General features: G+C 41.9%; 1 protein-coding gene across 2 annotated transcripts in view; it reads right to left on the bottom strand.

Annotated features, from left to right (window-relative positions):
- Positions 1-5,949: 5,949 nt before the first annotated feature.
- The window catches only part of LOC143285853 (uncharacterized), an 11,006-nt gene continuing 3,389 nt past the window's right edge, over positions 5,950-13,566 (bottom strand). For both annotated transcript variants that reach the window (XM_076593287.1, XM_076593286.1), the window contains exons 3-4: positions 9,887-10,118; positions 5,950-6,391 (exon numbers count right to left, since the gene is read on the bottom strand). In XM_076593287.1, coding sequence (XP_076449402.1) covers positions 6,236-6,391; positions 9,887-10,118 — 388 coding nt within the window. In that variant the 3' untranslated portion in view covers positions 5,950-6,235. The remainder of the gene's footprint in view (positions 6,392-9,886; positions 10,119-13,566) is intronic.

Genomic DNA, 13,566 nt, shown 5'->3' on the forward strand with positions numbered 1-13,566 from the left:
GTCATTCGTGCATATATAAGGTGTGTACAGTGGATTAGAGGAATTAGAAAAAAAAAACCCATCACGGTTTGCGCGATAACTTTATATCTACCACAGTCTTGGGTTATCGTTGTAAACCAACTTCAGGACAACAGTATCTTTAATAGCGTAACCACGAGTTGCCCAACACTGCAAAAGCGTTATCTTAATGTTATCAGTCACTGTAACGGTGACAATGCCAACGGTTTTATGTCAGCAAAGGATCCGTTTCCAAGCTAACATCACGATAACGATGTAATGCGAACACTAGCAAAGAATCATTCACAATCAACAGCATAGTGATGTTAACAACAATCGTTCAGAACCAGCACTATATAAGAACAGCACTGCATTAACGTGACTCATGGACTGGTCGTAAAGCTTCTTTGGCAATACTGTTCTTCGCTTTACGACTGTTATGATGACGATATTGCAACGTTGCCAGGTTACTGTTACATGGCCAGTGTTACTGTAACGCTATAGTAGCATTTTCCTGTAACTGTTTCCGCAGTAATATTGGTGGCAGCAATCCCAACGTGATGGCTGCAACTTCAACATTATGTGAATGTAACGAGTAATTTGCTAAACAAAAGAACAAACCTCGCAGAGCCAGCACTGGGATAATAAAATACCACTGCAGGAGTGTTCCTTGGTAAGCATTATCTGGCTTATTTCAAAGATAACATTCGCAAAGTCAACTATTATCCCTTGCCCTCATCAGAGAAAAAACAAAAAACTGGAGAATTGTTGACAAGTTATAGGTTGCAAGGCCGGTAACATTACAGTTAATTTTCTCGAATGAACTGGCTGTTGAAAGACTTATGTAGAATTGTTGACAACTTATAGGTTGCAAGGCCAGTAATATTACAGTTATTTTTCTTTAATGAACAGGCCGTTGAAAGACTTATATCTCCCCAAATGACCATGGTTAAAGTAGCATTATTTCAACGACAGAGAACAACTACCCCATCCCCTAAGGCGGCCATTTCGCTGATAGGATAATGACATCGGACTTTCGCCAGTATCTGATGAAAATAGAAGTTCATGGCAAGGGTGCGATAGCATTCCCCTAAGCAGCTATGATAATACTGAAGTAATTTTCTATTAAATGAATGGTACTAGGTAGGCATAAATGTCATAGAATGATTGCCCAGTTGACATTTTTACAAACTGTTATCATGCCATGTTTTAGTATAATGTTTACAAAATATGGCTAGGGTAACTAATATCATGCCGTCATAAAAGGAACGTTTCAGTTTTAAACTTTTTTTTATAGTCCCAAGTAGCCGATTATAATGTTGGCATTTTAGAAGTAACACGTTTTTTGTTTTTTTCTCCAAATGACAGACCAACATTACGGTAACTTAAACAGACATGACTTAGATTAGCTTTGCGAAGCCTGCTTATGACATTATGTGATATGATCCACACTATCTTTGCCAAGCCAGTAATGAATGTAAACGTTTCGTAAATTTTAACAGTAGCGTTGTGATGCCATTTTCGCCACAATGCGAGTAACCGTTACCAAGGGAAATGATACGGTAATGTCAAGTATTGTCTCCTTTGGTAGCTGCACCGAGGCTGATGGAATGAAATATCAACGATTCTGAAAGGATATATAGAATCATTGATGATACAACATTCACAAAAATCGTTCATGAACCGATTACAAATCAGCATCACGATGACATCAAAGTGACATTCGTCGAGTACCTCATATCTGGCCAATTTTAATGCGATCATACTTGGTTGTTTTATTGTTCTTATTGTCATATTGGACATTAGAAATCCCTTTTTTTCACCAGTCGGTGCTGAAATGAATATGAAATATGGATCTATGTGTCTGTTTTTTATGTTTATTTTTAATTATTATTTTTTTTATAAAGATTTAATGAACACGTTCAGCGTCTTTGTTCACATGCACTCCACGAGACGAGCGCGCGCGCACGATTTTTTTCTTTGTGTGTGTGTGTGTGTGTGTGTGTGTGTGTGTGTGTGTGTGTGTGAGAGAGAGAGAGAGAGAGAGAGAGAGAGAGAGATAATGATAATGATGATGATGATGATGATGAGTGACACACATGCATGTACATCGTTTTTATTCATCGTAATTTGTTTTCTAATTCTCGAGAATTCGATAAAATTAAACAAAGAAACAAAGATTACATAACAAACAACAACAACAACAACAACTTATAGGTGGATTTTACCCCTCCCCCGCAAACATACCCACACAGATATATATTCATATGCATGCACACACTCCCGAAAACAATACAAAACACCGTAAAGAATAAGTAAAGAATATATAACATTTAGACTTTGTTTTTTTCCTATTGCAAATATCAGTAAGATCCTGTCAAAAAGGTTTCCAAAATTCCACAAAGTAACAAGCATACAAATACTCATTATACCCTTCTCATGTGCATGCATAGTATTTCTTTTGCCATGTTCACTGTCATGAGGAACAGCCGTACACAGGAAAGCAAATTAAATCAACAAATCAAACCTTTCTCTCTCTCTCTCTCTCTCTCTCACACACACACACACGAAAGCAAAAGATAAGCCCCCCTCCCCCCACCCTCCCACCTCCGAAAGAAAAACAACAAAAAACAAAAACAAACAAAACCCCACGTGATCGCACACGCGCGCGTTCGCAACACGCATGCGTGCAGAGAACAGAGGAGGAACGAAAGTTCCTTTTCAACTGACGACGAAGTGATAGAGGGGGAGACAGAAGTGAGAAGGGTTGAGGTGCATCGAATATTCCGACGTCCGAAGTGTTAAATCTAGTCAGGTTCTCACAGACATTCACACAGTCGGTCACAGTCACGTTATTTATTTGTTACCACCCCCCTTCGCCCCCACCATCCTCCCCCCACCCCACCCTCCCGCACCCACACTCATTAACACTGCAGAATGTTGACGAGCCATTTACGCAAAAGAAATATTGACATTCTGGTCCTGTCAATCGAAAAGCATTCAAATTCCCCGCACAGTCGTTCATGCTGATATCTACAGCTGCAAACACCACAGATGCAGGAGTTTATGTCATGACCTATATTCAAAACAAGTGGGAAACGAACCAATGAAACACGGGGGCAGTTCTTTTTTTTCTTTTCTCTCTCTCTCTCTCTCTCTCCCTAAAGCTGATTCTCAATGTCTGATAAGCGCATTAGCTTTATACGAAGAACATGCATCTGCCCGTCTTTGTTTTGTTTATTTATTTATTTAAAAAAAAAAATTAATGAGAAGATGTGATGTTGCGTCTGGAGTAAGTCCGCATGCTTTGATACCTCCAAATGAAACTGTTTATTTACATGTCTCTTGTTCTTTGTGAATATTACCAAGGCGACCATACAGGGCCATACTAGTGCCTCGCGTGTAGAAGTTCTGGGGATTTGTAATTTTACAACCTGCAGTGAACGTTTCATAACTTCACGACGGTTGGAACAATATTGTATCTACTTTTACAGACTCATTTTTACGGCAGTTGGCAACACCCTCTCACCCTCTTTTACTGAATCTTCCCAGTGACAGATAACACCACGTTTCATTCAATTTTTTACTACCGCAGACAATGACATTTTACACAGTGTAGTATCCTGTTTTTCAGCGTTTTGTCATGGCAGTTGAAACAAAAGCTATTCCTCTGTTGTTGTTTGTTTTTTTTTTTTACAACTTAACTCTTCGCCAGTGAACTCAATGTTTCACCGTCTTATACAGCATGATACTGTATTAGTTTACACACGATGTTATCACATTTTACACGAAAGTTTACACAAACGATCATCCTCTTTTACACCCTGATTCTCTTCAAGCTGACACTGATCTATTCCCCTCCGTTACGACCTCATTCCAGGACAGTATACACAAAGTACCATTCTTTATTGTATCCTGATTCCAAGACAGCACAAAGTATCACCCTTTTTCACAGCCGCATTCGATGATAGTAGACGGATATCGTTTCATCATCTTTCAATCCTCATTCTATGGCAGTTAACGTGACAGCTCACCTTTCTTTCTTTACAGCCTAGTTTCGTGTTAGCTGACATGACGTCAGACGTCTTTTACAGCCTCATTCTCTGACATTTAACATGATGTTTCATAATATTTAACAGTTTCATTCTCTGACAGGTAACGCACCGTCTCATCATCTTGTTTTGTTTTGTTTTGTTTTTAAAATATTTTTTTTACAACCTCAGTCTCTGACAGTTAACACACTGTCTCATCCTCTTTTACAGCCTAATTCTCTGACAGTTAACACACTGTCTCATTCTCTTTTACAGCCTAATTCCCTGACAGTTAACACACTGTCTCATCCTCTTTTACAGCCTAATTCCCTGACAGTTAACACACTGTCTCATCCTCTTTTACAGCCTAATTCCCTGACAGTTAACACACTGTCTCATCCTCTTTTACAGCCTAATTCTCTGACAGTTACCACACTGTCTTATCCTCTTTTACAGCTAGACCAATTCTCTGACAGTTTACACAATGCCTCATTCTCTTTTACAAACTCGATCTCTGATAGTTAATACAATGTCTCATTCTCTTTTACAACCTCAATCTCTGAAAGTCAACACATCGTCTCATCATCTTTTACAGCCTCAAATTTTGACAGTTAACACACCGTCTCATAATCTTTTACAGCCTCATTCTCTGATAGTCAGCACTATAACTCATCCTTTTTAATTTTACAGCTTCGATCCATCGTCTCATCCTCCCTCATAGCCTCCCTCATCCCGTGACACAAGGCCTTCACTCTCACTGGTTCTCTTTTAACATGCATCCTACATAAAGACAAATCCCGTGTTGTTCCCCTCCCCCCTCCAGAATGGCCTTAATAAAGAATCCTGTATTTATACAGATCCTCTGTTTATCCTGAATCGCTTTGATCACACAAGCTATATAAACAAATTCCGTGTCGTTTGTCTTTTATTCTGAATGGTTTACGTCATGCATCGTATATTTATAAACGATTTTCCTGTCGTTTTCGGTTTTTATCCTGAATCGCGAATCACGAATCCTCTATAAGCAAAGCCTCTGTCGTTTGGCTTTTATCCTGATTCGTTTTCGTCACGCGGCCTATATTCATATACAAATCTCCTGGCGTTTGAGTTTTTATCCTGCATCGCTTTTAAGGCGCATCCTTCATAAATCCCTTGTCGTTGTCTTCTGTCTCGAATCGTTTTTGTTTGTGCATCCTGTGTTTATAAACAAATCTCAATTCGTGTGGTTTTTGATCATGACTCGTTTTCATCACGCATAAACGAATTCCCTGTCGTTTTCATTTCAATCCTGAATCGTTTTAATCACGTATCCTATGTCTATGGACAAATCCTCTGTCGTTTTCGGCTTTTATCCTGAACTGCTTTCACCAAGCGTCCTATATAAATAAACAAACCCCTTGTCGTTTGCCTTGTATGCTGAATCGTTTTCGTCACGCATCCTATGTTTATAAACACATATCCTGATGTTTTTCGGCTTTTATCCTGAATTGTTTTCATCACGCATTTTATATTTATAAATAAATCTTCTGTCGTTTGGCTTCTATCCTGAACAGCTTTCACCACGCATCCTATATAAACAAATCCTTTGTCGTTTGTCTTCTCTCCTGAATCGTTTTCGTCACGTATTCTAAATTTTTAAGCAAATCTCCTGTCGATTTTGGCTTTTATTCTGAATTGCTTCCACCACGCGTCCTATATAGACAAATTGTCATATGTCTTCTATACTGAATCGTTTTAGTCACGCACCCTATGTTTATAGACTAATCTTCTGTCGTTTTGGTTTTCATCTTGAATTGCTATCACCACACGTCCTATATAAACAAACCCATTGTCGTTTGCCTTTTATCCTGAGTCGCTTCATTACGCGTCCTATATAACCTAACCCCCGTGTCGTTTGCCTTTTATCCTGAGTCGTTTTCGTCACGCATCCTGTATTCATAAGCATATGTCCTGTTGTTTTTGGTTTTTATCCTGAATCGCTTTCATCACGTATCCAACAAAGACAAATTCCATTGTCGTTTGGCTTCTGTCCTGAATCGTTTTTCGTCACGCATCATATGTTTGTGAACAAATCTCCTGTCGTTAGGCTTTTATCCAGATTCGCTTTCATCACGGATCCTACAACAAAACAAACTCCAATGTCGTTTAGCTTTTGTCGGAGTCGCGGGTGGAAGAAGGAACAAGGGATGACTACCAAAACTCTCCAGTCATGGCTTGGTTGTCGCCTGGGAACTGGACTGATCTGAGCCGTCCGTATCTGAGTCGTCATCGGAAGAATCGTCCTCCTGCTCCACCGTCCCCACATTCTTTTTCATCAGTTCTGCTCGTCGTTTCTTTCGTTCTATATGTTTCAGTCTCCGTTTCTGCACACACACACACACACACACACACACACACACACACACACACACTCACATACACATACGCATACACATACGCACACACACACACACACGTGCACACACGCGCAAACACACACACGCACGCATACACACATACACGCGCGCCCACGCAAGCACGTACACACACACACACACACGCAAATACACCAATGATAAATGATAACCGTCACTTTTATATACCTTTAAAAAAAAAATCCATGATCAATATATCCAGTAGAGTTTCTGTTAGTTTGGAAAGAAATCCCCCCCTTCCCCACCCCCACCTCCGCGTTACTCTTAAAATTATACACAAATGTCTATTTTGTTTAGAAAAAAAAAAAAGTTTTTTCGCTCCCGAGATTGGTTGTTACTGAAAAGTTTATTAGGAATGAAAAAAAAAAAAAAAAAAAGAAAAAAAAAAACAAACAAATCCTATGCATAAAACCGAGCTGTCGCGATTTTGGGTATCAGAAGGGATGTTTAAAAACCTCGCTCCAGTCCCAAGACTAATACTGCTGCTGCTGCTGCTGCTGCTGCAGGAGATTCTACCAAAAACTATTCTGTATGGAGTGTTTACTGCTGTTGTTGCGGCTACTGTTACAACTACGACTGCTGCTGCTGCTTCTTCTGCTACTTGCTGCTGGTGCTTCAGCTTCTACTTCAACTTCTGCTACTACTACTATGACTACTATAAGTGCTCGCTACTACTAATGGCGCCGCTACTGTTGCCACTGCCCGTGCTGCTGCTACAAGTACTACTACTGCTGCTGCTGCTACTACTACTACTATTGGCGCAGCTACTACTACTACTACTGCTGGTGGTGGTGGTGGTGGTGGTGCTGCTGCTGCTACTACTACCACTGCTGGTGCTACCACTACTATTACTACTACTACTGGTGCTGCTACTACCACTATGGTGCCGCTGCTACTACCATTGCTGCTGCTACTCCTACTCCTGTTACTACTATTACTGCTGCTTCTGCTACTTCCGCTATTACTATTACAATTACAGTTGGTGCTGCTGCTATTACAAGTCATAATAATTATGATAAAAACGGATACTTATATAGCACACTATCCAGAAATCTGCTACAGGTGCCTTACAAAACACTTTTGATTATATGACACATTATATCAATGTTAAGTACATACCAAAATATGACCAACAAACTTAACACCCCCAACCACACAAACAATGCATACATGCATTTTAACATACATATATACATAGCAGCAGCCCTCCACACATACGCAAACATAGGCACACACAAACACACATATGCAAAAACAGACACACACACATATACACGCACGCACGCACGCACGCGCGCGCGCGCGTACGCGATCAATCAATACAAACACACACAAATACACATTTATGCACATACATATGTATACAAAGTCAAGCACACCACAGGCAAAGAAGTGGATCTTCCACAACTGAACTTACTGATGAGGCAAGAGGTGAGTTTTGAGAACATAATTATTTGAAAGAGACGAGGGAGAATGACGGGAGGTTTTCAGGGAGCCTGTTCCACGTCTTTATCGATTGAAAAGAAAATGATCTTTGTCCACAGGTCTTACTTCTGACGTGAGGTATCATGAGAAGTCGAGTATCAGAGGAAGAACGGAGCTGGCGAGACGGAGTATAGATATGAAGGAGTTCAGAAAGATACTTTGGGCAAAATCCGTTGACTGCAGAAAAAGCGTGGATAGTTCATATTCTATTCGATCAGAAACTGACAACCAGTGAAAAGACTGAAGGAGACGAGAAACTTGGTAAAAATTTAGAAGCCCTGCAAATGTCTGGCAGCGTTATTCTGAATTCGTTGAAGTTTAAAAGATACTTGGGAAGGCCGGCCAAAAGAAAATTGCAGTAATCCAATCTTGCGAGAACCAAAACGCATACATGTGTTTTGGTTGCATCACTTGAGAGATATTGGCGGGCAGAACTGATTTTACGCAGTTCCAGATACGCACCTTTGATGATGGAGTCTCCCGTCGGTCCAACGGATGAGCAGGCAGGCAGGCTTATCTGTCCGTGTTTGTCCTCATATGGGAGAAGAGGCCGATTCTGGATGCACAGCACTTCCCGCAGGTGTTGCAAGGGAAAACGTCTCCAGAAGCTGAGCCCTGCTTCCTTCGCTCACGCTTCTCCTTAATGGCCAACGTTCCCTTGTTTTCAAACGTCTTTATGCCACTAGAGCACAGCATCCTCCAGCGAGAGCGTTCAAGGACATCAGTTTCCCAGGAAGCGATGTCTATGTCACAGGCTTTGAGGTTTGTCTTCAAGGTGTCCTTGAAGCGCTTGCAGGGTCTTCCACGTTCACGGTGGCCTTCCTTCAGCTGGCCATACAAAAGCATCTTCGGGACCCTGCTGTCTGTCATGCGGACAACGTGTCCTGTCCAGCGTAGCTGGCATTGGATCAGCAGGCTTTCGATGCTGGGCATGCCGCTCCTCTCTAGGACCTGGAGGTTGGACACCCTGTCTTGCCACTTTGTGCCGAGGATCTTTCGTAGGCATCTCTGGTGAAACTGCTCAAGTTGTTGAATGTGACGGCGATACGTCGTCCATGTTTCACAGCAGTACAACAAGGTGGTCAGCACAACAGCTCTGTAGGTTTTCATCTTGGTGCTGAGCCTGATGCCTGTTGTTGAGTCTGCCAAAGGCGGAACTGGCCTTGGCGATGCGCAGCGTCACTTCTGCATCAAGGGCTCCGTTGCTGCATAGGGTGCTGCCCAGACAGCAAAACTTGTCGACTGACTTGATCTCTGTGTCACTGATACTCGAAAAGTGCTGTTGGAAGGAAAGAGACTGGTCAAGGATTACGCGAAGACTGCGTACAGAAGGTGAAAGTGAAACACGTGTGCTGTTGATCAGAACAAAGTCCGGAAAGGAATGATGTTGACGAAACCTTTTTGGACAGGCTATCATGAATTCAGTCTTATCGTCATTTAGTTGCAGCTTATTGGGAGTAATCCAGTCCTTTAGGTCAGCAATGCACTCCCGCGTTTGAGTCACCAGTGCATCAATTTCCATTGTGGAGGCCGGCTGATAAAGTTGAGTGTCATCAGCAAAGCTCTCAAGCGACTTCGCATAATGACTGATGACATGCGACACAGGAGCCGCATACAACACGAAAAGAATCGGACTTAGGAAGGACATTTGTGGGACATCCTATCTCAAGGCAGATACACTAGAGTATCTGCCATTTGGATACACTTTCTGCGTACGATCTGACAGGTAAGGCGTGATCCATGCCAGTGCAGTGTCACGAATACCGAAGAATGTTTTGAGTCTGTTCAAGAGGACAGAGTGGTCGATAGTGTCAAAGGCTGCTGACAAGTCTAAAAGAGTGAGAACATATATCTTATCATCATCAAATCCAGAAAGCAAATCATTGCTACTTCTACTACTACTACAGCTGGTGGTGGTGGTGGTACTGCTGCTTACCACTACTATTATTACCACCTTACCTCCTTGCTTCTGGCTTTCCTGTCCCGCCATTTCTTCTTCCAGGCGAAGCCGGATACTTTGCTGGAGGTGATGGGGCGGCCTGTCGTATCAGTGCCCACGCCGACGGTCAAGCCCCCGCCTACGCCCATCCTCCGTTTCTGGAACCGCCCTCGGCGGATCTGCTGGAAGTGGCTGGCTCTCCGTTCATCCTCCAGCTCGTCCAGGCTGTCCCGCCTCACCGTCAGATACTTCCTGAAATATAGGATGGTAATGATGATAATGATAATGATAATGATGATGATGATGATGATGAAGATGATGATGATGACTGATGGTAATAATGTTAATATCAATGATGATGATGATGATAGTAATAATAAGAAGAAGAATGATTGAAAAAAAGAAAAAGATGATGACAATGGTGATGGTGATAATGGTGATGGTGATGATACTTCTTCTACTACTTCTAATGATAATAATGATAAGAAGGAGGAGGAGGAGGAGGTGGTGGAGGATGAGGATGAGGAGGGGGGAGAGGACAGATGATATTTATATGGCGCAAACTCCCCATATAACAGGCTCTAAGCGCCTCACATGGAGCAATACATATAAAATAGTGTATAATAAAATACCTCTGCACATGAAAAAGAACATCACACATATGGATACCTATATACACCATGATGATACCACAAACTGCAGATATAAACAATCACACACACACACACACACACACACACACACACACACACACACACACACATACACATATATATATATATATATATTGAAAAGATTTGCAAGGATAAATCATTTACGATGCAATCTGTGAGATTCCACGAATTCTCTCATGGGCTGCTCTGGATTGTGACTTTCCTTCCCTTTCATGCTATGATTGAGAACACCACAAAACTTTGATCGGTGTCTCCGGATCATGTGCCATAGTTCAGTGCCAATGCTGAGATATCTGTGGAGTCGTTACGGGACGAACGAAACTGCAGCCATATCAGTCAGGCATACACTTGGCTCTCTCCCACAGAAAGAATTCAAAAGGAAGGTCCCCATTTGCTGCCTATGAAGGGTTTCCATTCTACACCCCTTGCAAGCCCTACGATTTCTCGCAATTCCACGATTTCTTTTCACTTTGAGAGTGACAGAGATCGTGTTTTTATTTTATTTTATTTTATTTTTAAATCTCCGCAAAGTTCTTTTCAAACACCGGAAGGGTTGTTTAGTTCTTACCTGCGCTTGTGATCCGTCACTATCATTTTGATGTGCGAACTATCCACAACTCTCTCTCTCTCTCTCTCTCTCTCTCTATATATATATATATATATATATATAGTATGTAAACACACACACACATACACACACACACACACACACACACACACACACACACACACTGTCATTCAGCATCATCGTTGAATACACGCTGTGTTGTATTTTCAATGAACAATGTTGTCATATTTTCCATGAGCTGTGTGTCTTTTCTTGTTTTTCATTTGGCAATGAAGAAACAACAACAACAAAAAAGAAAAAGAAAAAAAAAACGAACCCCCTCCCCACCCCCGTATTTTTCACGAACAGTGTTGTATCTCCGATGAACGATGTATTTTCAATGAATAATGCTATGTTCTCAATGAACAATGTGTTTTCTGTCAACAGTGCCGTATAAGTATCTAGATTTTTATCAACAGTGCAGTATTTTCAATGAACAGTGCTGCAAATTTCAATACACGAAGAAACAGTACTGAATTATCGCAGAACTATGTCGCATTTTCCAAGAACTACATTGCGAGTTTCATGGAGAAAAAAAGCTGTATTTTCAATGATTTAGTGCTGTATTTTCAGTGTAGAATGGTAGCCTAGAGGTGACATATCCGCCTAGCAAGGGAGAGAATCCGGACCTGCGGTATCGACTCCCAAACATTCCAGAATTTTCTAACCTCCCCATCCCCATACCCCACCACCCGCCCTTCTGTACTCCCTGAGTGTTCGTCTCGACCCTAGTCATTTCAGTATCCAGGAGGCAGAGAAGAAAAGATCTGCCTCGCTACCGGCCTGTACTCCACCAATTACAGAGCCAAAGCAGAAGCCTTGAAAACAGCAGCAGCCCACATCGAGGTCTGCCCCTACGCCAGCCACATCGTTGTCTTCCTGACCGACGCCCTGTCCATCTTGCAGGCCCTTTGGTCCAACAGAGATCCAGAACTCAACGATATGTCCTCCTCTCTCGCCTCCCTCTGTACAAGTCACACAGTCACCCTTCAGTTGATTCCCTCCCACTGCAACGTGCTTGGCAACGAGACTGCTGACTCCCTGGCAAAGGAAGGCACTACGAAACAGCAGATGGACAGGTTTACCAGCTACTCTGAATCCAGGACCATCATTAAGGCCAAGCTGCAAAACAGGTGGAAGCAGCAGCATCCGCGCCACAACAGAGCAGACCCGTACTACCCGTTGACTCGTCGAGAGCAGGTAGCCATTTTCAGGCTCAGGATAGGCTACAACCGCCTGAAACACCACCTGTACACGAAACTCCGTATCGGCGACACAGAGCAGTGCCCCTGCAGAACAGGCAGCCAGACAACAGAACATCTGCTGCAGTCCCGCTCGCTCCACCAAGCGCTCCGAGAGAAAACCTGGCCCGACCCAATCCCAGCTTCCACAAACCCTTCTGAAGGGGATCCAAATACAAATACGATATTTAAAACGAACAAAAGAATAAAAGGAAGTACAAGCAAAAATGAGTTGACAATTTCTTTTGATACTGAAATCAGTGTCATAGTCAAAGCATTCAGAAACAATTATCTTATTCTTTAACTGCGTCAGTGCGCCTTTTAAAGCCTTTACATAAATATATAGGTAAATTCTTCATTATGTTTTTATTCTGGTTTGTCATCAGCAAGGTAACATGAAAGAGACATGAGTAAACGTAAGATTTTCTATGAATGTAATCTAACCTGAGATTACACAAAGCAGGACAGCACAATGAAATATGCATTTCGTCCTCATTTTCAGTTTTACACAGTGGACATGTCAAGGTATTAGTGGAAACTTCTTGATATCGATCGCGATGAATTACCATATCTGTTACTACAAATCTAAACATTGTCAAACAGCATTTAAAATATCTGTCAATATCACATCGAAGATCATTATCACATTTCCACGAACGACTTATATCTCCTACAAAACGAAAATCTGTCACTATTCTGAACATGTTAATTCCAGTTTTGCCAATGACTTTGACGAAGATCATGCAAGAATACGCTTATATTTTCTACTCCTTGTTTTAGCTATACAAATCCAAAACCATTTCGGGACGAGAACTCACGAACTCTTGAAACAAGAGTAGGACAAAGAGAGAGAGAGAGAGAGAGAGAGAGAGAGAGAGAGAGAGAGAGAGAGAGAGAGAGAGAGAGAGAGAATTTTATTCAAATAAGGCCATGGCCCCTCATGAAAGGGATTCAGTGAACCAGCATCCCATAACAAAGTTTAACTCTCTCCATACGAACGGCGAAAGAGACGACGTTAACAGCGTTTCACCCCAATTACCATCATCAAAATATTGCAAACGGAAGGCTCTCATACTGAAGAGGTGAATGTTGACAAAGAATACCACAATTCTGACGACGAAAGCTAAAGGTTGAGTCATTCAGACACCCACTGGACATCCGAGGGGTCTGTGTAGAGG

This window comes from Babylonia areolata, chromosome 9, assembly GCF_041734735.1.
Source record: "Babylonia areolata isolate BAREFJ2019XMU chromosome 9, ASM4173473v1, whole genome shotgun sequence".
NCBI classification, from domain to species: domain Eukaryota; kingdom Metazoa; phylum Mollusca; class Gastropoda; order Neogastropoda; family Buccinidae; genus Babylonia; species Babylonia areolata.